Source organism: Papaver somniferum, chromosome 7 (assembly GCF_003573695.1).
Source record: "Papaver somniferum cultivar HN1 chromosome 7, ASM357369v1, whole genome shotgun sequence".
Taxonomy (NCBI): Eukaryota; Viridiplantae; Streptophyta; class Magnoliopsida; order Ranunculales; family Papaveraceae; genus Papaver; species Papaver somniferum.
Genome location: NC_039364.1, coordinates 86,286,162 through 86,312,520, shown reverse-complemented (window position 1 = coordinate 86,312,520; position 26,359 = coordinate 86,286,162). Strand labels below are relative to the sequence as shown.

Sequence of the window (26,359 nt, the reverse complement as noted above, 5' to 3'; positions counted from 1 at the left end):
TATGAATCTATCTTTTGGAAATATGACTATTGAGTTGAATATTTTTAATGTCAATAAGCTACATTCTGATTTGGATGACATGTGCATCGAAGAGGTAAACATGATAGGAACCTTAGTACATGAGTCATTACCAAAAATCAAATCGGAAGATCCATTAGAGAGTTGTCTAGCCCATTTTAGCATGGATTTCGACGATGATAGCAACATTGAACAAGTAAATGCTCTGTTGGATTCCATCCCTTTGTTAGATATCGATCTATGGAAAGCTAGGTCCGAACCATTACACGCTTCTGAATTTACCTTAATTCCTTATTTAGAAGATCCTGAAGAGCCTCCTAAGTTGGACCCTAATTATGCATTTTTAGGCCCATCGAAGACTTTTCCTCTGAATATAGCTTCCGATCAGGAGAGTAGGCCAGAAATCGTGCTTCAAGACAATAAGGAAACTTTAGGATTGACCATAGAGGATATGAAACATATAATTCCTACAGTTTGTATGCCTCAAATGAATTTAGAGAATGAACCACCTGATTACAACTTAGAGAAATCAATTGACCTTTTTCAGGAACCTAATGGTCTAGAAATTATGAATATTGTGACTAGTCTATCTAGAGACACCCAAAATTATAAGTTTGGCGGTAGTAATGGTCAACTATCCCCATTAGAAGTCCCTAACTTGGGACTCGAGCCTACTGTTCCTGAAGTATTACCTGAGTCTCTTCCGACTCCGCAACCTGATCCTCCTGACACTGTCCAGGAGGAAATCCATCCATTATAGACCCATTGTTTGAATGAATATATTTTTCAAGACACTCATATGAAGCCCAAGTGGGTGCCGCAGAAAAACCCAGTTGTCTTGCAACAAATTTTAGATCAGGTTGTGCTCTGTTTGTTCATTTTTCTAATCCGGTGCAGTTGTCTCATAATTATGGCAGTTTTATTTGGTTTTGTTGACCCACATTTGTTTCGACTATTGATATATGGTTTGAAAGGTAATTAGCCATTTTATGGGTATTTGACATTTGGCTCAAGACTTTAAATTTAGAACTTCTTGGAAGGTAACCCATGCTATGCAGCACGGTAATATCTTTCCTTAACTCTTTTGCTTCAAATGGTAACAATTTCTCCTTGTTCATGCTTTTAATTTTTATCTTTAGGACATTGACGACAATGTTAGATTTAAGTTTGGGCGTATAGGAGAAACTTTTTAGTTGCATAATTAAACTCCAGAGCCTAGAAATTTATGCCAATTAAGGATATCACTAACTGATCTAAGTGGATGGAAGCATCTTGGTTGTAGGAGTTGAGGAATCCATAAAATCATCTTGGATGGAAACATCTTGGTTGTAGAGTCTATTCATAAAAGCACAGAGCTCAGGTGTTAGAAATAACATGGTAGTTTCGCTATATCTCGTTGAGTCCTTTTCACCTTCTGTTTTTCTTTTATTTATTTTAAATATGTTTCTCTAAGTGATTTGGTGGGGCACACACGTCGATTTTTTACCACTGCTAGGATGAAATAGAGTGATTGAGTTACCATTAAAAAAAATGGAAAAAAAATGAAAAAAAGAAGAAGAAGAAATAAAAGAGAAAAGAAAAGAAATTTAGACCAGACCATCAGACCAATCGGAATAAATTGTTCAATAAAATCGACCACTGGTTCCCTTGTATATGCCAGATGAGTTGATCTAGAATTAGGATTATCGACCACTGGTTCCCTTGTGTATGCCAGTTGTGTTGATATTAGTTCAGACCAGTATCTCAGTCCATTAGGATAGGTTCATCTTGGCAGTTGCCTTCAGACAGATATTGGAAACACCATTCACCTTAGTCAACATCAAAAACCACCTATGTTTTTTTTCTATATCCATCTTCTTAATATATTCATTTGATTTGTTTGACTCCGGATATTGATGTCCATAGTTCGACTATCTGAGTAGAGCTCTGATTTTTATATATGAATTTTAGTATGCTTGAGTGCAAACTCGTGTACAACAATTGGAATTCGCATCAAGGTACTTCCTCCTGTAGTTAATGAGAGTATGCCAACCAAGGAGATTCTTTAGTGCCTTTCAAGGTTCTGCATACGTAGCTAGGGTCTGGAGTAAAGATTTTGTGGGTATATCTCTAGTAAACCCTCCTGAGAATATAACTCGGCCACTAGGGCCACCTAGGGGTTTAAAGGCTTGTTGCACACGCTAAGTGCAATCGCGATGCCTGCAACAGTGAGTTAGGATTTTATTTTCTAGATTTCATTTGCTCAGGACTAGCATATAATAAGTTTGGGTGTATTTGATAGACGCATTTATGTGTCGATTTTGATCTCGATTTTCTATACTGTTAGTACCCATTTTTGTACTTATTTTGGGTTTTTATGTGTTTGTATGTATTTTTGGAGAAATCAGCTTTTGCGGAAAAATGGGCTCGAAAAGTGATATTTTTACCCCACGGGAGGAATTACTAAAGGCACCCCGGAAGTACGTTGGAAGCACCCCAGAAAAATGTTATTGGCACCCGAAAATTTACTAAAGGCACCCCAAGAGTTCTACTATTCACACCCTAAAAATTGTTATTTGTACCCATGGAGAAATAATCTCTATACCCCCAAATTTCTAAAGGGAGACTGGCCACAGATAAAGGGAGGTCTTCTTCTCTATTTTGAATTTTTGAAAAGGCGGGAAAATTTATTTATCACGGGCAGAATTAGGGTTCTGATTTTGGACGAGTTCTGAGGAGATTCAATCACTGGATTCAGTTGGATTGGACCTTAATTGAGTAAACAGGCCTGCTACGAGTGATTGAATGGACTGTTTTGGGCTAGATGATCGGGTTTTGATAAAACATAGAAAGAGGAAGTTACGGGTAGTTGTTTGATGATTCTGGTCGAGATTCTTTTGGATTTCTTCGTGGATTTTGATTTACATGGGATTTGTACAACTAAACAGGGTTGATGTGGTTGTTGAAATCGATTGGAACCGGCTATATAACCGGATTTTCTATAAAACATGGAATAAAAGATATCAGGTATGTTTCGAGTAGTTTTGAAAATTCTGGGAGATTTGAGGCAAGATAACTCTTCTGAAGATTTTTGACGATCCACTAAAGTGTTTGGAAGGAATTAAACAGCTCAGATACGCGCAAGAAAATCAAGAAAGAAGATTTTTCCGTGACTTGCACGAAAAGAGAAAGGGGAAATTTAATCGGAATTTTGGGAGATTCAATCGGCCGATGGTGTATAAATAGGATAGGTTGGTGTCACGGAAGAGGTACGCAGATTTTGGGGAAGTTTGGAGAAGAACATAGGACGACATCAAGAGTTACAAGAAATTTGTTCTGTTGTTACTGCTGAAGAACACGAAGAACATTAGACAGGCAGAACAGTCGTAAATTTTACAACATATCTCTTTTATCGTTTACTGTAACAGTGCATTCGTAACACTTATATCTGTTGCGAATCTCTGAATTGGCACTTTTCACCTTTGTAAACACCTTTTGAGCAACGAATTCATATTTTGAGCGTGTTTCCAACATGATGAGCTAATTCCCTTGTAACCAAGGCAATGGATGAAGCTATTTACGCATGATTGATGAGTAGCTATTTTATTTTCTCTATTTTTATTATATAATTCACTTAATCACTGCTTCTGCGGAGTTTTAAATTTTTTGCATGATATTCCTAATTATTTGTCATTCAATTTGATAGGTTATGCTTTGTTAAATCTATGCTTAAGGTTTACAAGTAATATATGAGAATCTGTCTGATTTTAGTGAGTTAAGATAAAAAAAAAGGACTTAAAAGTTGACTAGAGTTGTGAAATCCCTATCATTCAATCATGAGTAGTAATGGAATCCAAAGTCTTGTTTATTTCTAAAACCCTGATATTACTTTCAATTGATTTTTCTTTTTTTTAGTAGTATAAATTAAATCTAGTATCAAACTTTCACAAGTCTTAAACGAACCACTTTTTCTTACCACTATAAAAACTACATCAGTGACCCGCTGAGTTATCAAAATCAATTTATCCCAAACATACCCAGGAAGGACTGAGTCAGACCTTAGAATTTAACGAAATGAGATAACCATTCTTGTTCCGCTAAATCATCCGTCTGAAAAATCATAAAAGTCAAAACTTTATTAAACCAAAGAATCTTTCATTACCCCATTCTTCTCTTCCTTTCTCCTCTCCTCTAAAAATACTTCTTTTATCTCTCTAAAATCAATCACAACCTTTCCTCTATTTCTTATCTCTTCCCCATCTTCTTTCATCTCGGGTAACAATTCTCATAACCCCCAACAAAAACATTTTATTTATATTATTAGTTTATTTTTTATGGGTCTCTAAAATGGTGGTTTTTGTTTTTTTTATAGAAAATGGAGTGCATTGAAGCAAATGCTTTCAAAACAAGTTTATGGCGGCCAAAGATGTTAGACAAATCATCATCAAATCATCATGATAAGGAAGTATCTAATTTTAGTTTATGAGGTTCAAGGAATAATAATGGTGGTACACCAACTAATGGGGATAAAACTTTTGGATGACCTTCTTGATTTTTCTAATGAAGAAACAAGGGTATTGTCAAAGAAGGTGATGAAGATGAAAATTATGAAACTGTTAATGAAAATAATAAAGACATGAAGACCTTTTTTTTTACCAGAAAAACCCTGCTTCTTTTGAGAATGATTTTGTCTCTGTTTTTGCAAGCGAACTCAGTGTTCCGGGGAGGGTATGTTTGGGATAAATCGGTTTGATAACTCGGCGGGTCATACTGAGTCAAACTCGCACATGGTTGATACCTTGTTGCATAGTTCGACTATTAGCGTACCTTTTCACAGAATACTGAATTTCAGTGAGCTTTTCTCTTCTTTATTAGTATATGTTGTATTGTGTGAATAAGACTACAAGTTATATATATTAATATTGATACTTAAAAGTTAACAGACACTACTGAGCTTAAAAATCAAAAAAAATACTTGCTTTCGTAAAATTTTAACGATTTGTACCTAAACTTTTCTAGTAATACATCTAAGCAAGCATCATATTCCTTAAAAATTGGGGAGACCCACCACTTGAATCATCTAGACAACATGAAATGTATGTATATAACTGTAAGGGCAATTCATATGGCAATGTACAAACTAAACTTTTTGTTGAGCCATGGCCAAATATGTTTCTCCACTATGGGAACAGAAGTGGGCGGTTGACCATCAAGCGTCGGGACTGGGAACATCCGCCCGTGTGTAGGTTAAATGCGGCGTGTGAAGGTTAGACTCGGCGTTTGTTACAAAAACGCGGGCGCATGAGAAACAAACGCGTGGGCGAGAAATGAAAACGCCAACCGTCAAATATCCAACGTCCATATTCCCAACGGGTATTATTTTCAAAACCTATAAAATTTCTTCAACTGAATTCATTTTCACTCACACTCTTCTTATAAAATTCTTCTTTTTCTATTATTTTCAGAAGCCATAATTCCTTCTTCTAAAACTCTTCTAAACCAAAGTTTTCTTGATACAGTATGAGAAACTTAATAAGAAAAACGGTCAAGAGTATAAAGAAGAAAAGAGATCAAATAAATGAACCGGTACTGCGGCCTGCCAAAGATGTAGATTATTCTCAAAATCGGGAAGCAGAGTTTGCTTCGCCGAGTGTCGTTGCTGCTCCATCATTAGTCCAAGGTCATTTTTCGGGGCATCAAGAGCGGTCTGAGAATTTTTATAGAATGAGAGGTGGATTTTATGACTTAAAGTCTATTTATGATGGTCTACCCCCTACAGTCCGAGAAAGGGTTGACAGATATCCCTGGCGTGTGGTTTATAGTGTGAAGCCTAGAAGACACAACAAAAGAATGATGACAGTATTGGTAAAAAGGTGGTGGCCGACGACGCACACGTTCCATTTTATGGATTTTGAAATTGGTAAGTTTATTTAACTTAACTTAAATTTTATTTTTTAAATAATTATTAAATAATCAAAAAAATTAATCATAGTTGATATTATTCTTGTAATAGGAATTACGCCCCTTGATTTGTATTTCATTTGTGGGATCCCAAGTGGAGCGGGAGATCCGGCACCATACAACCAAAACGAATGGCAATCAAATAATAAATGGCAGACGCTTCTTCTCTCGTTTATTGAATCAAATATACGTGAAGATCATAAAGATTTGAAAGGAGGTGGGGTATTATGTTCAGCATTGAAGCTTTTCCTTAACCAAAACAAAAACTCAGAAAATGTATATGTTGATGGTGGATTTTCGACAAAGGCTAAAATCGTAAAATCATAATTTTGCATATTTCTGACACGGCTTCAGACACGTATGTTAAATTCATATTTTAGGATTCAGATGTGAAAGCTCATGTCATAATCTCTGACTGAGCGTACATCCTCTCAGAGCAGGCATGAATATGTGATTCGTAAAGCCTCTCAACCGAGCTTTCGACACTTCGCATATTTCATCAACACCTCTATATAAAATCGAAAATGATTGGACGGATCCTAGACATATTGCATGCTAGTATAGAGTGTTAACGTCTTCATATGTTGCAATGTTCCCTGACTATATAGAGTGAACATGTATAGAATCCCAATGATTGGACGGCTCCTAGACATATTGCATGCTAGTATAGAGCGTTAACGTCTTCAGGATGTCGCAATGTTCTTCCCTGACTATACAGAATTAATATTTAGAATGAGTATGATGTCGCTATCATCTCATACCTCGATTCTCGAATAAACACAATGCTCCTAGACATATTGCATGCTAGTATAGAGCAACTCATAGATTAATTCTAGCACAACATTCATCAATTGAATCCCTAGAAAATAATCTATTTTTATCTCATTACTCCGTTTCATGGCTTATTATCAGCTGAATTCCAATGAATTAGTAATAGATGTTCAGTTTATTTCATTACTCCATTTCATGGCTTATTCTCAGCTGAATTCCATGAGTTAGTGATAGATATTCATTTTTCGGGCGTTTGGGCCACCACGAGTAAGCCCCGAGAAAATGGTGCAAGTGTACTTAACAATAATGCACGAACGAGCACCCAAATGCATAAACGAGCATTCAAAAATATGGACGAACGAGAAAACCTATGCAAAATAGGGAAAAAAAATAATAATAAAAATTAAAGAGAGGCGCGCACGGGAGCGAGCCCACCGGTCGGCTGGTCATGCCGCCATGGCCAGTCCCACGCCTCCTTTTTTATTTTTAAATCTTATTTTATTATTTTCATTGTCTCATGAAAACTCCTCGTTTGAGCGAAACTCCTAGTTTTTCCGTATTTCCTCACACAATGAAAAATAGTAACATAAAATTGGGAAGAGTGTCAGGGGACCGGGCTTATTAGCCGACAAGCCATTCTCTAGCCGTGTCCGGTCCCACACTTCCCCAATTCCTTATTTTATTACTATTTCTTCTCCCATCTCATGAAATTCCCTCGTTTGAGAAAAAACCGAAAATTTTCATCTCTCCAATTTTGCTCAAACTATCAAAATGCCAAAAAGTCAAATGGTCACACGACACGACCATCCGGGCTTCTCACAGTAAATATTAAAATATTATTTATTTTAATATTCTCAAAATATTCAAAATATTGGTCGCACGAGCAAAGTTCTACTTGCTCATTCAAGCAAAATCGAGAATTTCAGTCAAGATCAAACTCTTCTGAAAATTCGGAATATTGCTCGAACACGCATTAGAAAATACCAAAATTCTCAGAATTGAATCATAGACAATATGGTGACACGGGCACGCCACCTTGACCAACCAAGGTCGGTCCTTTGGCTTGCAGAAGTCGGTCTCACACCCTATCATAATTTTGACCTAATTAATCTTCCATAATTCATATTGGGTTCAAATTCTTCCCAATCAACTTGGAATTTGATCAATCGACCATCAGTTGGTCCCACGACCACCAGGGTCGGTTTCATACCCCTTGGTCGGTCCCCCCTCTCTCCATAATTAGGTTTTACCGCCTAATGCTCAGACGAGCACTATTTTAATAATGATTAAACGAGCATTTAATCATCCTTTCACCAACTGGTCTACAAAAGGACTTTGGTACACGCTCATTCGAGCACCTAGGCTCTACATGGTCGGCCCATCATCCCATGTAACCGGTCCCTCTCACTCATTTGGTTGATTTTTCAGTAAATCATCAATTGATCAACAATCGATCAAAATTAGGGTTTCAACCCAAATGCCCAAACACTAATAATTTTATGTTAATCCAGCAATCAACATCTTGATTAATTATATAATATTCGTTCCAGCTACCAGTATTTTTAGTTAATATTTTATTTGATTCCGCTACCAATAATTCATGAATCGAGCAATATTGCTCAAATGAGCAATGTTTATTTTGCTCATCTATCAACATTAAATTGCTTAAGCTAGCAAAATACACGATCAACTGGGTTCAGGACTCATAATTCAAACTATCAATTGCTCGACCGAGCAATATTCCTCGTGTTGATTCAACTATCAACATTCGAGAATTCTATTGATCAACAATCAGTATTTTAATTCATATTTAATGTTTGGTCCTATTACCAACATTTTGCTCGACTGAGCAACATGGTTCAAACAGACGACCATCCAAACTTCTGATTCCTTTGTCATTCGATTACTCATGATATACTGGATCAGAAATGAGCATTCTGTATAATTTAACATTATCTTTGATTTCCTATCGAATACTCGACATATCAAAATAATTCCTTGATCGAGCAAACTCATCGGACGCTCGATCCAAATAGCATTATTACCTCGACTGGTAAAATGATATATCACAATTTATCAAGACTCAATGTCTTTCCACTATTGTGTCCCAGCAGACAACCTTATGTTCAATCCATGAGTCTCAGAGCATACCATATTCGTTCATTATGCTCGACTCATCAAGGTTAAGACTCAACGTCTAATCAAGTCAACAACTGATTAATTAAATACATGTCTGCCTTGCAGACTCCATATTCATGAGACATCAATCACGTCACATGGGGGGATATTCATTAGGGTTTTGGTATGGCGGTCTGCGGCACGTGTGTACACCCACGATGAGAAATGTGAGTAAGTCGTGCAAGCAATTGAGGGAGTTAGAAAAATAGTAGATGAACAATCAACCAAGTCTCCGCACAACAAGAACTGGTTTAACCACGATTTCCCACTTTCCCACTCTCTCACTCCAGCAGCCGTCACACTTACTGGGATCAATGTGTCTACTATTCTTGCAATATACATAAGTTTATGAATCCACGATTCAAAAACAACAATTTCGACCAATAAGAAATTATCGCTCAATCGCAAAACTTACAGAAATCGTCAACACATCCACAATCCTCGATCATCATTGATCTCACACACTTCTCATCTTCCCTCCTACAGATCGACCTCATCCCTCTTTTGTGACAGAAATTGACTCTGGAACGACCATTGTTTGGTTTAGGCCGGAGTCCTACAGATTGATCTCTCGAACTCAAAGCACTCCCATGCAGTGCATCTGTTTGAAAAAGGTTTAGGCAATTTGCTCGGTCGAGGAGTCTCCGCCCGCACGCTCGAGTCTCCGTTTTCCTAAAAAACAGCAAATCGTTTTCACCCATCAATAGTATATGACTATCCTGAACTCGAAAAGGTGTTTATCTTATGGGTACTGGGTCATACGTTCTTTCCAAACTCAACTTCTGTTTTTCGTATTGGTTGGCTTGAAGCGTTAGAAGATCTTGACAAAGTACCAAATTATGACTGGGGCTCTGCAATTTTAGCAGATATGTACTGTGTGCTGGATCAAGCGTCCATGAGTATAGCTAACTTCACTGGTTTCTGGGGCGTTATAGAGGTATATATCAAAATTATTATTTTTAAATTTAAATAATTTTTATGAACAAATGTAGATTAAGTCAAAATACTAAAATTATGGAGTAATTTGCAGTATTGATGGTATACCTACTTCCGTGTTAGTAAACCAATCCTTAAAGATGATACACATAGATTTCCAATCTTGGACATGTACCTCTCGACCAACTGGGCGGAAGACACTGGCAGTGACGTCTCGGGTTCCATTTTTGTTCAGAGGTTTCAACAGATGACTCGGAGCCACAAAAATGTTGTTGTTCACCCTTACCTTGAATTTCCTGAGTATGGTGGTGATGATGTAGAACGTTTTATTCTCTCCGTAGAGTTGTTTTTTTACACTCCAGAACTGGGTATAGGGGTTTGGTACCTGAGAGAAAGACTGTTTTACCAGTTACAAGGTATAGATGCAAACCTCTGATCAGATTTTTATCGGCTGAGAATAATCCAGTGGGAGAGGTACGAACTAAATACAAAGAGGAATATTGATGAAACGCAGTATGTCACCTGGTACAGGTCGATTGCGAAGCCTGTAATTGGGACACACAACATGCACATATATGGGTTTGATTTCCTAGGGTTATCACGCCTGGCTCTTGATGCAAATATGGTTCCTAACCAGCCGCCTCCAAAAGAGCCATGCTTTATGACTTACCCGGCTACGGGTGCAAGTTCTCCATCATCTTCGTCAATTTGGCTGCCAATACCGAAGACTTGAAGAGACAAGTGAACGATATATATTGGCTGAATCGACAAATGTAGGCTATACACTTGGGTGTATGTCGGAAATGACACGAGGACACGATGTTTGGATTGAGTCCAACTGTAAATGATGATGGGAATTCACAGTGATAATACAGTGGTGGGAGAAACACAAGTACGACAAAGTACTTCACCACATGTACGGCATAGTATTTCACCACAAACTGTGCTTATATCTCAATCTCAAGTAATTTAGCCAGATCCTAGACGCATTTCATCATCATTCTCGCGCTACAACCCAAATGATCCTTGCTACAATGTTACACCACCACAACAACAACAAACATCTTATATGTTTGGAGGTCCGAGTGCTTTCCAAGCGCCTAGTGTTCTTAAACCAGGACCGAGTGCTTTCTAATCGCCTAGTGTTCTTCAACCAGTTTTTTCCCCTTTTGGAAATTTATCCCAGATGTTGGCAACTGGAGAAATCCCAGGTCTTGGAGAATGGTTGACTCCAGGCCCCGAAGATAACGATGAGCGAGTTAACGATGAGCAACGTTAGAAAGATTGTATTCTAGTTCTGCTACATCTGTAATTCTAGTTTTAATCAATTAAAAGTAGTAAAGTACGATGGTTATTTAAAAAAAATTACATATTTTTAAAATTAAGCGTTTTACATTAGCTTCACTGAATTACATATGTTTAGAATTAAGCGTTTCACATTAGCTTCACTGATGAGAAATACTAGGTGGAACAACAACAACTACAAAGAAGGGGTTGAAATTGTTCAACACCTTTAGAATTTTGATACATTTTTCGAAACGAAAAGCCACATTTTTCCATCTTCGCCATTCAACCAAAGATCTTGTTACCATCTCAGCATCAGTTTCACCTCTCAGTCTATAACGATTGACTTGCACAGTTAAAGCTACAAACTCATTCACTTCTTTCTTAATTGTACGAATACGATTTTCTATTTCGCATATAGCACGACGACTCAGATTAAGGGTGTCAATGCAGAACCCGTCGTGAATAACCGCCAGAAATTCACCCAAGGATAGTTTGTTGAAGCAAGCTGTGTAAATAAAAAAACATAGTTTCTGCAAATAAATTCATCTTCTTCTTCAGTATACAAAGCTCGCCGAATTAACAAGGGCCGAGACATCTTCTTACGACAAATTTGTTGAATTGAAGAATTTTTTTAAGCTCAAAGAAGAAGAGTAAAGAAGACTAGAGGTGTAGAATGTGGGACACACGCCAGCGTGTTTGCCACAAACACCCGGTGTTCCATCAAGCGCTAACTATTCATTTTTCATGTTTGTTGAATCCATAATGGGAACAAAATGAACAAACTTAATGTTTGTGAGTCCATAGGAACTGCTCTAACCATTGTACCGAATCTTTTAGACATCATAAGAGCGTCGATCATGCTTCCGAGTTCGGACAAATGTACAAAATTCTAAAAACACGTGGAGATATAAATGTATTTTACGCACAATGAATTTTCTTCTGCACGGTTGGTATAATGCTCGACTGATTGTAAGGACTAAAACCATCTTTTGTTTTTGAGACCACTTTGGTTTCATCTGTTAATCGGTTTTCCTTTATGTAGTATTAGGTTAAGATAAGAAATGGAGCACAAAAGACATAAAGCAATGAATATAAGCTTGTACGCAGCGTATTAGTAGCGGAGTGAGGAATGAGGATCTGTATTCTTGACCTCAAAAAATTTAGTACAGAATTTAATCCCTTTTAGACAAAATAAATGAATTAAAAAAAAAATTTAAAGTAGAAAACAAAACCTTGAAAAACAAAATAATCCATAAAGAAAAGAAATTCCGACCAGTAAAACAAATTCTAAATAAAAGGTTCTTTCTTTCTCTCTCACTCTCTTTATTATGTTAAAAAATGAATAGAAAATCAACCAAAGATACTAGATATGCCATTTTTTTTTCCTGTAATAAGTACAGTAAATAAGATTATGGAGAAAATTAATACTGATACAAAACTCTTCAGCTTTCTATGCTGGGTAATGCTCACAACACTAGTAGATTCTTTTACTGTACAGAATCAAAACCAGGGTTAGAGATTGGTAATGGAAGTCAAGAAGATATGGATATTACCAAACCAGTTGGGATCTTCAATGTCTGTAACTTATTCGTTTTTTATATTGTTTTTTGATTAGTTTATTTTCATTTCAATTCCATCTTCAAATACCCAAAACCCTTAACCTGGGTGTTTGTTTAATTAATTTTGTCTACTGACTTGTAGTGGTGGTGGGGTTTCTCTGTTCATCTATGGGTAAGTATCTTTTTTTAACAGAATATGTCGTAGAAATTAAATGCTATAGTAATATTTAGAAGGTTAATGAAAAAAGATAAAAATAGTTGGTTTTGTTTGGATTTATTGAGTAATACTCACATGATACCTTTACTCTAAATGTTGGTTTTCCAACTTGAGTAAGTAGAAGAAGTTGCAGACAGGGGGGGGGGGGGGGGGGAAGAGAGAGAAAGATAAAACCTTTCGGTATAGAAAAATCTTTTACATACTTCTTTTGTTTGGATTATTTTCTTGCTGCATTGGGTTTGGAATGGAAGATATAAAAATGGCTTCTTAAGATTTTGTGTGGAGGATCTGTCTTTTGAGTCTTGCTTCTAATGTTGGTTTTAGCAAGATTTCCTTAGTTCTGAGATCTGGGTTCTACAGATTTCTTAAGGTTTTTATTTTTAAGGTTTTGGGTTCTGTTGTATCTTCAGTTTGAACTAAATCCTCTAGAAAGGTTTGGGAAGCTTCTTTTGTGTATTAGTATGAGGTTTTAGGTTCTGTATTTTCAGTTTGAGCCAAAAGGAATTTTGTGCATTTTGAAGTTTTGGGAGACTTCAGCTGAAACCAAATCCCACCACCATAACGAAAAAATGGCTCCAAGATTGGATTTTTCAGAATGGTGGACAAAGGATACAAGAAAGGGAACTCCAGTAATTGTAACCATGGAGAACCCAAACTACTCTATACTTGAAATCAATGGTCCAGGCGCAGCATTTCGACCAGTCGATAAGGATCGAGGGAAAAATGCAAAACAATTTACATGGGTTTTACTACTCAAAGCTCATAGAGCTGTCGGTTGTGTTACTTGGCTTGCAACTGTGTTATGGACTTTACTTGGAGCCGTAAAAACAAGATTGTTTTTTGGTCGAGGAGTAACCATGGAGAGCGATAAGTCAAGTAAAGAAAGATTTTTATTCAAAGTTATTAGAGGTTTCTTATTGATCTCTTTGGCAATTCTGGTTTTTGAAGTGGTTGCTCACTTGAAGGGTTGGCATTATTTTCAGAATTCTCATTTGCATATTCCGCAAACATCTGAAATTCGAGGATGGCTTCATATGATTTTCGTAGCTTGGTTAACGTTTCGAGCCGATTATATTGCCCCAACAATACAAGCTTTGTCCAATTTTTGTGTTGCTCTTTTTATAATCCAGTCTATTGATAGGATGGTCTTATGTATTGGTTGTTTTTGGATCAAGTTGAAGAAGATTAAGCCGACAATTATCGGAGATCCATTCAAGTCAGAGGATTTGGAGGGAAACAATTATGAATACCCCATGGTTCTTGTTCAGATTCCTATGTGTAACGAAAAAGAGGTAAAAACACCAACTAAAATTTCCTTTACTTTTTATGCTGTCAATTCTATTTTCTTCTTTCAGTTCTCATGATTAAGGTCAATTGTATATGTTTAACTCCCTAGCTTTGTTGTAATAATAGAAGTTGTCTTTTCAAATTATGCAAAATAATCTCAAAATGCAAATATAGTCCCTACTTAAGTAGTCAAGTCCAAATTGTCATGCTTCTTTCTGTAATTCAAGCCCCTTGGTTTTTGTTCATTATTGAAGTTCATTTCAAGTGCTGGATTGCATCATATTAGATTTTAGTTTCCGATATTAAGAAGTAATCCATTAGTATTCTTCAGGTATACGAGCAATCTATTTCTGCAGTTTGCCAGATTGATTGGCCAAAAGACCGTATACTGATTCAAGTACTAGATGACTCTGATGATGAAAGCATTCAGAATTTAATCAAAGCTGAGGTTTCTAGGTGGAGTCAACGGGGTATCAACGTTATTTATCGACATCGATTGGTTAGAACGGGTTACAAAGCAGGGAATCTCAAATCTGCTATGGGCTGTGATTATGTACGAGGGTATGAGTTTGTCGCAATATTTGACGCAGATTTTCAACCCAACTCTGACTATCTTAAGAAAACTGTTCCTCATTTTAAGGTGATTATTCATATAAAAATTGAGTTTTAGGTACCTAATTTGGAACTTTATAGTCAGTATTTGCTTAATCTAACACTGTGTTTTCCACAATACAGGACAATCCCGAACTAGGGTTGGTTCAAGCACGTTGGGCTTTTGTGAACAAGGACGAAAATCTGTTGACTCGCCTGCAGAACATTAATCTTTGCTTCCATTTTGAAGTAGAGCAACAAGTTAATGGAGTCTTCTTGAACTTCTTTGGTTTTAATGGAACTGCCGGTGTTTGGAGAATCAAAGCTCTAGAAGATTCCGGAGGCTGGCTCGAAAGGACTACAGTAGAAGATATGGATATAGCTGTCCGTGCTCATCTTAATGGCTGGAAATTCATTTACCTTAATGATGTTAAGGTACTGCCTTCATTCCAGTTTTCGTCTGAAGTCAATTTTTTTTTACTCTTGTTCGTTTGACAGATCTCAGTAAATGTAATTTTCAGGTGCTTTGCGAAGTTCCCGAATCCTATGAAGCTTATAAAAAACAGCAACATCGGTGGCATTCTGGTCCAATGCAGCTTTTCCGATTGTGCCTTCCATCTATTATACATTCAAAGGTAAGTTTCCTTTAGTCTTTTCTTTTCTTTTTGCAGCTTTTTGGCTACATTTTTTCTTAAGGTCTCTTAATGACGCAATGTTGAAAAGATGCCTAGTTAGTCGTTGAAGAGTTGAATTAGGATTTCTAGTTGGAATCTAAGTGAAAGCACGCTTTCATTTTTTAATTGCAGATAACAATATGGAAGAAAGCAAATTTGATACTATTATTCTTTCTCTTAAGGAAATTGATCCTCCCATTCTATTCTTTCACATTATTTTGCATAATTCTTCCTTTAACCATGTTTGTGCCAGAGGCTGAATTACCTATCTGGGTCATCTGTTATATACCCGTTTTCATGTCATTTCTCAATATCCTCCCTACACCAAGATCATTCCCCTTCATTGTTCCTTACCTCCTATTTGAAAACACAATGTCAGTTACCAAATTCCATGCCATGGTATCAGGATTATTCCAATTGGGAAGCTCTTACGAATGGGTCATCACAAAAAAGACTGGTAGAGCTTCAGAATCTGACTTGATTGCCGCAGCTGAAAGAGAATCAAAAACTTTGACACACCCACAAATATATAGAGGAGCTTCTGATAGTAAGCTATCTGAATTGAACAAATTGAAAGAACAGCAGGAGGCTCCACAGCCGCCGCCACCGAAAAAAGTTAACAAAATCTATAGAAAAGAGCTCGCTCTAGCTTGTCTACTCCTCACTGCCGCAGTAAGAAGTCTGTTATCAGCTCAAGGGGTTCATTTCTACTTTTTACTCTTTCAAGGTGTATCTTTTCTTCTTGTGGGTCTCGACCTAATCGGCGAACAAATGAGTTAATAGTCCAAGCAGAAGCATGGAAAGACATATTACTATATAAGAAAAGATAAAAGAAAAGAAAATACCGAAACCATTTTACAGTCAATCACTGCATATTCAGCAGCAAAGTTCATATTGCTCATTCAACTGAAGTGAATCAACCCGGTAAGGTGGAAGAGGACCTCAAGCTGAATAATAAGTTCTCTTTTTTCCCTCTAATTTTATTTTGAAATGCTGGCTGCCGTATAGAATTTTTCATTCCATCTCTTACTCTCTCTTTGCCTTTGTGTATCTGTTACATAGTAGATTTTTATAATTTCTTGAAAAAACCCCCTTGAAATTTAATGATTGTTATTATAATATAATAGTTAGGAGCAGTAATAGTTAATATCCTTCTTTGGGATGTGCATGGTTTGCTGTCCATCTTGTAATCTTTCAAGAAACCAAAATCTTGAAAAGAAAAAGTGTCTGTTATTTGGTTTTTGGATTTGAACCAAATTTATACTCGAGAGGATTTGTAACGATAGATATTTGTATATTTGTTCTCCATTAATTCAGTCATATACTTGTGTCCAAATTTGTGGTCCATTTCTCTTTTTCCTTTTTGTGTTTTTCTCCCTCAAATTGTAGGGTATTTGTATGTAAAATATAGTGTCGGTGGGCAGTAAGAGTTGAGGTTCTTCCCTTGATATACCCACCTTCCTTTTCAATTATTTATGATCACATGATAAGAGAGACAGAAGGAGACTCATCCTCCCAAGTCTTAATGTTTCGCATACATGTAGGGCAGCATCTCAAGGTATCTTCCTACCTCTTGGGTTGCAGCAGCACATGCGTATTGAGGAAACAATGTTGGCATCATATTATTTTTCAGTACAATATGTTTTGATTTGCTAAATGGTGAAACTTTTTATCTGCATGGTTTGGATGTCGTAGTCAGTAATATGGTTGGTGCATCTACTGGAAACCTGTAACATTTGAAAAAGCGAACGTGCTTCATGAAAAGGAAAGCAAGGGAAAGGGATAGGGATGGAGAAGAAAGATTTCAGTAACCGTGATCAACAAAAAAGTAGACAAGATAGGTTCTTTGGTTGTTTGTTTGTGTGAGAGAGTTTTGAAGTGAGTGAAAATTGATATGTTTACAAGTTTTTTCACCGTAGTGATAGGATCACTGTGATGTCATACCGTCATTAGGGGAGCCAACGGGTCCGATCGGATTTGAACCCGGTTATTTTATTCTGTTTCGCGTCTTAATGGTTTCGGATCCGGTTCTTAAATTAGTGGGCCCGATAAAAACACGAAATACCCGTCTGTTTTGGGTATTTATTGGGTCTAGTAAAATCAACTATATATATTTTGCTAATTTTTTTTATATTCATCCTTTTGGCTTAAACTAATGATTTTTTATATAAAATTTATGTTAAATCTCGATAAATGTTCTAAATAAAATTAAATCTAAGAAAAAAATGAAAAACGAAAAAAATCTAAACAAAAAAATGAAACATGAAAAAAATCTTTTAAAAAAAAAACTAGAAGAAATCTTTGCATTTGGGTATAATCAAGGAAAAAATACACAAATATCTGGATACCCGATACTCGGCGGATACCGAACTGGTAATACTATTAGGACCCGAAAGCCTAACGGCTCTACCTGTCGGGTAGAGATATTGTTAACAGTTCCCATTTTAGAACCCGAAGCCGGACCCAATTCATCCGGATCCAGTTCGGTTCCAGGTAATATGGTACTCATTGGCAGCCCTAATCGTCATTTAGCTAATTACTCTTTATGGGAAAACAAAAGCATCTTGGGGTTGTGGTATTTGAAACTTTTACTAGTAATAATCCTAATTTAGTTGGTGATATAACTACTATTTGATAACAAGAACGACCAAGTCTTTAGTCCCAAATAAATTGGGTAGGCTAGAAATAGAACCTGTCTCAAAGTTCCAAACCAAAGACATAAAGAAGAAGAAAATAGTAAAAGTATTGCTAGTAGTAGTCCAGATACTAACAAATCCTAGGGGACAAACTCCAACGTTCTAAGTTCTTGCTCTCCAATCGTTGAACAAATTCCTGCCCTCTAGAAGCTATCCTAAAAGTCCCTAGGTCATGGTTCTTTACATGGGGTTGCTAACTTCCACGTATTTCTGTCTAAAGTCGGCTCTTTTGACACATTCCATTCTTTTAGAAGGCTATTATTGGGGCATCACCATTCAATAAAAGAATTTCACTTGGATATTTAGTGACCAAAAATCTGGTTATGGGGTACTTTTGATTCCAAACTACCCTTCAATTAAAATTAAAACTTAAAAACAGAAACAAAACCTAATTTCTATTCTTCATTCTTCACATTTCAATTGCTCTTCTTCTTCCTCTCCTCTTTCTCTTCATCCTTTTCATCGTAAATCCATTTGAATTTATTTCATCGAACAAACCCATGGTGTATGTAAGGTAATAATCGAACATACCCATCTTTGTTTACTTGTTTTTGTGCTTAAAATAGGTTAGATTGAATGAAATCGACGTAAAATTAGGGTTTTAGTTACTTTTTGCTAGTGTTACGTCTGGGTACGTTACTAGATTTTTCAACCGTAATTTAGTTTTTGAAGAACTTAGTCTAGGTTTAGTTCAATTCAAACGTAAACTTTGATTTGCATGTTGTATTACGTCTAGGTTTAGTTGAATTCCAACCGTAATTTTCAATTTACGTCTAGGTTTAGTTGAATTCCAACCGTAATTTTCAATTTTACGTCTATGTTTAGTTTACTGAATTTTCCTTTCGTCAACCTAGACGTAAATTTCAATTTTACGTCCAAGTTCCTTTTAATTTCAACCGTAGAAATTGATTTTACGTCCAGGTTTGGGTTGATTCCAACCGTAGAAATTGATTTTACGTCCAGGTTTGGATTGATTCCAACCGTAGAATTAATTATTATCTAATAAAATTAAAATTAACTAAAGGGTTGTTCGGTCATTACAAAATTATTTGAGATAAGGGGTTTTTGATATTACTTCTGGGTGACCCGTTTTTGTCCTATTAGGTGACGCCCCTCTATTGGAATGTGACGCCCCAATAATAGCCTTCTTCTTTTAAGTCTCATTTCACAACTTCCTCCCATGTCAATTTTGGTCGACCTCTACCTCGCTTTGTGTTTATGATATCACTTATGATACCGATGCACATTGGTGCTTCATGAGCTCTCTGTTAGAGATGTTCTAACCATAACAACCGGTGCTGAATAAGCTTATCCTCGACCGACACCACTCCAAGTATATCACATATATTATCATACCTAATTTGGTTTTATCTAATATTTCCACAACTCCAATGCAGCATACGCATATCTATTTATCTTCTAATGGCCGTCATATAAAACTTATCTTTTAGTAGCCTAACATCCAACACCATACAACATCGCAGGTCTGGTTGCCCTCATATAAAACTTATCTTTGAGCTTTTGTAGGACTTTTTTGTCACACAACATGCCGATTGCTTATATGGTAGTTGAATATCATACATCACTGAATAACCCTCGAAGATTAAATACTAAAGAACAAACGAAGACATTTGCGATAACTTCATCAATAAAGAGGTACGTGAAGACCGACCTATCCTATTTACTCACGACATTTACCATTCTATCTTATGAGACTATTTCGTATGATTTTAGTAGATTTAATATTGTAAAGAAGAAATTTCGTGTTCAAACTTGTCTTGGTTAAACTCTCGAAAAGTGATTCAAGCGTAGGATGTTCATAGATCCTTAGGAATCTTAGTTATAAAAAAATTTATATTTCACAAAAATTTTTGTTTCAAGTTGATCATTTGAAAATTTTCCAAACAACAATGCACACTATCTATGGATATTGAGAATGTTTCATATAACAGGTACGGTAACGCTCGTGAAGATGCTCAAGATTGGATGATTTTATTATTTTTATTTTACATAAATACATATGTTTGATAACTAATATACTATTGTATATATATGTATATATTATATATATTAATCATAGAGGGTTTAGTTTTTGGTTAATCTTTGTTATAGAACCTATAGTTGCGTGCTCAAATAGATGTTGTAGATATTTTATGCTTCAGAATGTAGAATGATCTCTTAGATTTATAAGTAGTTGGTGTTGATACATGAAATAGTTACCCCTTAGTAGGGCCATGGACCCCATAGAGAAAGGATAAATCCATTAGACAATATGGGGACTAGGGCCCAAGACCAATAAAATATATTCATGGAGTAGGGAGGATAAAGAAGGAATTGATAAGAAGTGGAAGGTCACATTAGGGGATGGCAACAATGGTAAATAAGAAGGTTTCCATGACACGTGACATAATGTCACGGGAAGAGGGATTTTGGGAAAAGCCTATATAAGGAAGGACATAGTACAATGGAAAGCAAGCTCTCTCTCATACTATTCTAGAAAAAGATGTTGTATTGTTGTGACTAGGACGTGTAGGACCCAGTTTATCTTTACCTATCAACATTTGGCAACCACACCCCAATGCTCGTTCACCATGACACACTCGACAAGCACCAGCACGACCACGCCCGTAGACCAACTGGTCAATCGGCAACTCGACTTTGATAGCGAGAGAGCAGAATTTACACGTGGAGGAATAGTACAGAGCCCGATCATACAAGGAGGAGAAAGGGAAGCTTCGCAAGGAAAGAACAAGGAGCAAGCGCCTGAGGGCACACCACCTGCGCGGTTGACTTTACGACAGATGCAAAAATAGTTGGAGGATCATGTCAAGAGAGATCAAGAACTTAAGAAATTAATGAAGGTGGCGGAAGAAGAGCAGAGCGCTACTAAAGAAACATGGAAAGACACTGGAGACGAAGAAACGCCAGCGATCATGTCGCATGAGGCGATAGCAAAGTACATGGAGGCCAACTATCGAGTGGTGAAGCAGGACAACTATGATTTCATGAACAATCCATATTCTTCTGAAGTTACGGAGTACCAATACCCCTAGGATTACACCTCACCCAAGTTCAAAGTATACAACGGACAGGGAAATGCGCGTGAACATCTCATCCAAGTCATGTCAACTATTAACGACCTAGAAAATGATGGAAAGTTATATCTGAGAGAGTTACCCAAGTCACTCATGGTCACCTGATATGATAACCTGAAACCCGAAAACGTAGACTCGTGGGAAGCCATGTCTGTTCTTTTTCTCAGAAAATTCTACTCAACCAAAAGAAATAGTACATCGATAGATGCGAGCAGATGTACCCAGCGAATATGATAAGAAGTAGTAAAATTCATCACCAGGTTCTGTCATTTTTATTTGGATTGCCGTGAAGACATCAAGGAGGATGCGTTGGTGGAAATATGCATACGCGAAATGACGCCATCCTTCAAAAGAAACCTAGTTAATTTCCGGTTCCAAACCTTGGTGGAATTATAGAACGCGGTAGCAAGGATTGCCGACTGTGTGGAGGAGTCTAACGCTGATTATACTTGGCGCCATTAAGTCTACAGTATCAACATCCCCGTAGAATATCCGTGCAAATTACAGCCAAGATGGGGGGAGCACATCAGCGCCTCAGTCTTACAACCAAGAAGGTGGCAGAGGGGCGAAAGAGGATTTCGTCAAACCACCTCCCCTACCTTGCAGTCGAGAGAAAATTGTAGGGATACTCGAACAATGGTTGGCAAACAAGGAAATTCCATTACCACCGCAACAGGAGACCTAACACAGTCAACCAAAACGACGCTAGGTATTGCCATTATCACTAGAGGATAAATCATCCAGTGGTCGAGTGTTATTCCCTCCGACGAATGTTCCGAAGGAAGCTCGCGGCATGAGAGATTGAAATGAACCACCAAGGAACCGATAGATCTCCTCAACACCAAGTCATGACGCTCTCCCATGACCCGAGCGGAGATGTATGGAATCCATGGGAAGATACTGAGGACGAGGTATGCGAAGTGGAGATGGTGGGCCCCATGTTTGACAACACGGAAGGTGTAGCTAGTAAGTTCGCACAAATAATACTCTCTCACCAATTATTCGACTTGCTAGGGTTCAACGATAACCAAATAAAGAAAGCGTCCAAGGAAATAGCGGCCATCGCCAAAACATATGCTACCCGGAATAACCCTACGATCCCATGCCTAAAGGAGCTATAGTATTCACAGACGAAGACATATGCTACTCGGGAGAACACCTTAGGCCTTTGTACCTTCAATAAACTGGTCTTGAGCCATGGTTTTATGGAAAAAAAAATAAACAATAAGTTATTTAATACGATTTTAATGAAACTATGATGCAGTTTCTCAATGAGGACAAAGGTATGAAGATACTCACCATTTCTTCGTTGGATCACGATGAACCATCCATAAAACTCCTGTATAACATTTGACATACGTGAAAATGGAGATCACGAATACAAACACTTTCCACTAAAAATCAGTGGATGCTAAAAGCTCGGTTGCAAGATTTTTATACATTTCTACGCTTCTATAGAAGAAGACACATACGGAAAGCACTTTTGAAAATGTCCTAAGTGTTTATTAGTAGAGTGGACTGATTAAAGTGTAGGAACGAATTGATTCGCCAATATTTTTATATTTTTTTTATGTTTTAGTTTGGTGTTACCTGTTATGTTTATCTAATCAATAAAAATTTCTTCGCATGTGAACCATCAATATTAATTAATTTAAACATTTCTTATGATAAATTATATTGGATTAAACCAACTACATCGGATTAAAGAAACTACTACATAGCCGTTAATTAACATCCTCATTTAATAGCCACCAGCTGGCATTCGTAGGATGCTGAAGGGGTTGAATGAGCTCTCTAAGAATGTTGAAACAATCTTGGAAGACGACAAGTCTGCCGTGAGATACTTCTCACATTGCTTGTGTTCTTGGTTCTACTTCATCTACAACTTCAACGTTCATTTTATTTTGGTGATTGTGCACTAGTAGAGCCAGGAATTCCGATATTTCCCGACTAATTACACTAAAACGATGCGATAATCCTCGAACCTCACAGTTAAACAGGTTCCCTATTTATGCGACGAACTTCATAAAAATATTATCTCAAAACGTTCTCCTCAGCACAGCTTCATCCTCATTGATATTATCGTTTGTTTGAAAAACAAAGGCTCTACAAATAGCTAAATCCTCTTCTAAAGTGTATTTACGACCACGAGATCTATGATATACTCTTGGAGACATTTTTTGGTTATTTTGATAGAGATTTAGAGGTGAAGGTTTGAATCTTATGTTGAAATGAGTAGTATTTATAGGAAATTCAAAGACAGTCGGTGGATGATTTCAAGATTTGAGTTTTGGTTCTAGAGACTCGGATACCCATGAAGAAGAATTCAGGTCACAGTTGGGTGTGATAGAGAAGAGGAACTAGCACTAGTCAACTTGATTATAAGTTCTCTCGATCTGAATGACGGCTCGCAGTTGATTTTATTGAAGCAGTTGATCCCAGAAGAAAGCGAAAAAGAAGAGAACCTCTGACACTATGAAGGGAATAAAACCATATCGAAGTTCGTCTTGTACGACTTTGGTATTAAATTTGGAGTCATTCAGATGTAGCCGTTGGGGGAAAAAAAAGAGCCGCACGGATTTTAAAGAGCCGCCAGCGAAGAAACTGCCACCGTGCGAATTAAAAAAGACCACTCGCGCCTGATGATGACCTGCGCGGTCTGGAGGGAGACGCGCGACTACTCAAGAACCGCTATGGGAAAACCAATAAATTTTCTCGTTTGACCAACAATGTTTCTCATTTATTGAGTCCATAATGGGATCAAAATGAATTTGTTCATTTCATAGGGACTGCCCTTGTTACATTTGTAGTAGGGTAAAAACTGATTCTGCTGGAAATGGTAAATTGGGTGTGCCACCGAGAAACGAATCTAAACCCTAAGCAAATGTACTGCACATGAGTACTGTAGATTCGAGAGATCAATTTGTACAATTCTGTCCTAAACCAACAAATGTCTGTTCCAGTCTTGCTTCGGTCACAAAATTAAGGAGAATGGTTGATCTTAGGGAGGGAAGCAATGAAGGTGTTGAAATCAGAATGGTTAACTCTGAAGGTGTGGTTGTTTTATGACTTGTATCAGAATATGGAACTTGCTTGCAGAATGTAAATTATAAGTTCTTGGTGTTTTCTGGATACTTGTGTTGATAACCGTTGTTGGTTGAAATAGGTTGAAAACCTATTTATACAAGTCATAGTTGAACGCACCCTGATCTCATAAGAAGTGGAAGTAGTTGGGTGATGGAGAAGTGGGGATCGTGTAAAATGTTGAAAACCACGTCCCTACTATGAGGGAGAGACTGGTTGGTTTACACCTACTACTTCTCTGCTTCCACTAACTGTCCGCCTTTCCTGAAACTTTCTCATAATGGGCGTGTTGCACGCCGCACGCTGTAAACCGCCAGACTAATACCCTGATGAAAATCCCCAAGTTTGTGACATGTTTGATGTCTCGAGTATTTTGTAGAAAAATATGCAGCAGGCTGCTGAGTGGGTCTTTCCTGTAAGACCTAATTATTCTGACCAATCACGCGCAAGCTAGGCGGCGGGCAGTCATATGTTACAAGTCAAGTTGTGAGACTTGCCGCAAAAAATAGCATATGATGCTTTTAGGTCAAATAATTAAATTATTTGTGAAATCAATATTTATAAAACATCGTTTGTAGTCGATGTATATAAATCATCACTTTTAAGCAAGCAACTCAGAATAATCCATGCTCATGAAGCATCGTTGTATAAACGCTTGTTTAAATTAGTCGCTGAGATTAATGTCTTAAAAAGAGCATTACCATCCATCTTCATGAAGCTTCCAGGAGCTATTCATGTATGCCAAAGGTGAGTTGGTCGGTCCTTATACGAGAGTGATGGCTGGTAGCCATTTTGACATCCTATTGGTCGGCCCAAGTTAGAACTACCGTATGGGGTCTTAGTTGTATTGAAACCTTTTTCATCTGCGCGGCTGGCCTATGTTGGGCTAGCGTTTTGGTTGTTCCTAGCAGGCAATGGAAATTTCGATTGGTAAGAATGAAAGTGAGCTCGTCGGTGAGCACAACTGCATATTGCTGGTTGCTTAAAGTCATATCTAGGCCGGTCGATTCGGCTAGCGAAGTTGGACGGTCGAGATGGTTTTGCGACGGTAATGCGCCGCTGCTAACATAAATTAGGGTTTTGTAAGTTTCGCAGCCAACTTACTTTGAGCAATCGGTTTGAGGCCCCGCTTGCAAGTTGTAAGGGTTTCGATTGGTTAAAGTACGAGTAGGCCCGCCAGTGTACACCACATAGCTTGTCTGGTCGCATCAGGAGGCATATAAGCTTGACAAATCAGCCGGCCAAAACGTGCGGCTGTGATCGTTTTTTAAGACTAACATAGACAATCTATATTCGATTCCTTAAGGAATTAAGTGTGTCGACCAGCCAACTTCCACTTTTAATTAAAAGTGTAGGCTGCGCATTTAGAGCGATTTGATTGGTCGGTGAGAAAGAGGGAAGGGCAGGCCACAATATGGAGATGGCCGGCCGATGGTACGGCGGCGCAAGCTTGGGCGAACCGGCCGGCGAAATGGCGCGGCCGCATCCTTTTTTTCGTTGCCTTTACTTGTCGCAATTCCTCTTTACTTCTTGTTTTCGACTTTTGATAGGATTTTGCTCCTATTAGTCCATGGTGGATCAATCTCCTAGATTACCTAGGTTTGGTCTCGACCAATAGGGTTCGAGATATTGCGCAGGCCGCAAAAACCTAATTTTTGTAAATTGGTAAAATTAGGTTAAAAAATTGAATTTTGCGAGCTGTCACAAAATTAATCAACTTTGATGAATTCTGTGCGTTTGCACAAAATCACTAATTTTATTCTCAGAGAGCAGCGCAGCGTGCTTCCGATTAAGAAACTTCGGGAAATTCATGCTACTCAACTGTGAGCGAACATTAATCTTCATGTCATGTCAATATTAAGAGTTCAGTTGGGGAACATAGCATAGGAAAAATACTCAGCGAGCCATACATTAGTGAATAATGCAGGCGAGAGATTAAATACTCATTAGGCTCTATACTAGTGAACAATTCATCTAGGAGCTTGAGTTTCAATATATATAATATGAAGAGCGGCATAGGTCCTCA

General features: G+C 37.5%; 1 protein-coding gene across 1 annotated transcript; it reads left to right on the top strand.

Annotated features, from left to right (window-relative positions):
* The first annotated feature begins 13,065 nt into the window (after positions 1-13,065).
* Positions 13,066-16,794, top strand: LOC113297808 (probable xyloglucan glycosyltransferase 5). Its single transcript, XM_026546389.1, has 5 exons — positions 13,066-14,198; positions 14,525-14,833; positions 14,929-15,219; positions 15,306-15,419; positions 15,591-16,794. The coding sequence occupies exons 1-5, from the start codon at positions 13,476-13,478 to the stop codon at positions 16,236-16,238; spliced, it is 2,085 nt and encodes a 694-aa protein (XP_026402174.1). The 5' UTR covers positions 13,066-13,475; the 3' UTR covers positions 16,239-16,794.
* Positions 16,795-26,359: the final 9,565 nt, after the last annotated feature.

Coding starts and splice junctions, on each gene's coding strand:
- LOC113297808 (XM_026546389.1), top strand. CDS start 13,476: ATGGCTCCAAGATTGGATTTTTCAGAATGGTGGACAAAGGATACAAGA. Junction 14,834..14,928: donor AAACTGTTCCTCATTTTAAG/GTGATTATTCAT, acceptor TCCACAATACAG/GACAATCCCGAACTAGGGTT. Junction 15,420..15,590: donor CATCTATTATACATTCAAAG/GTAAGTTTCCTT, acceptor TTTTAATTGCAG/ATAACAATATGGAAGAAAGC.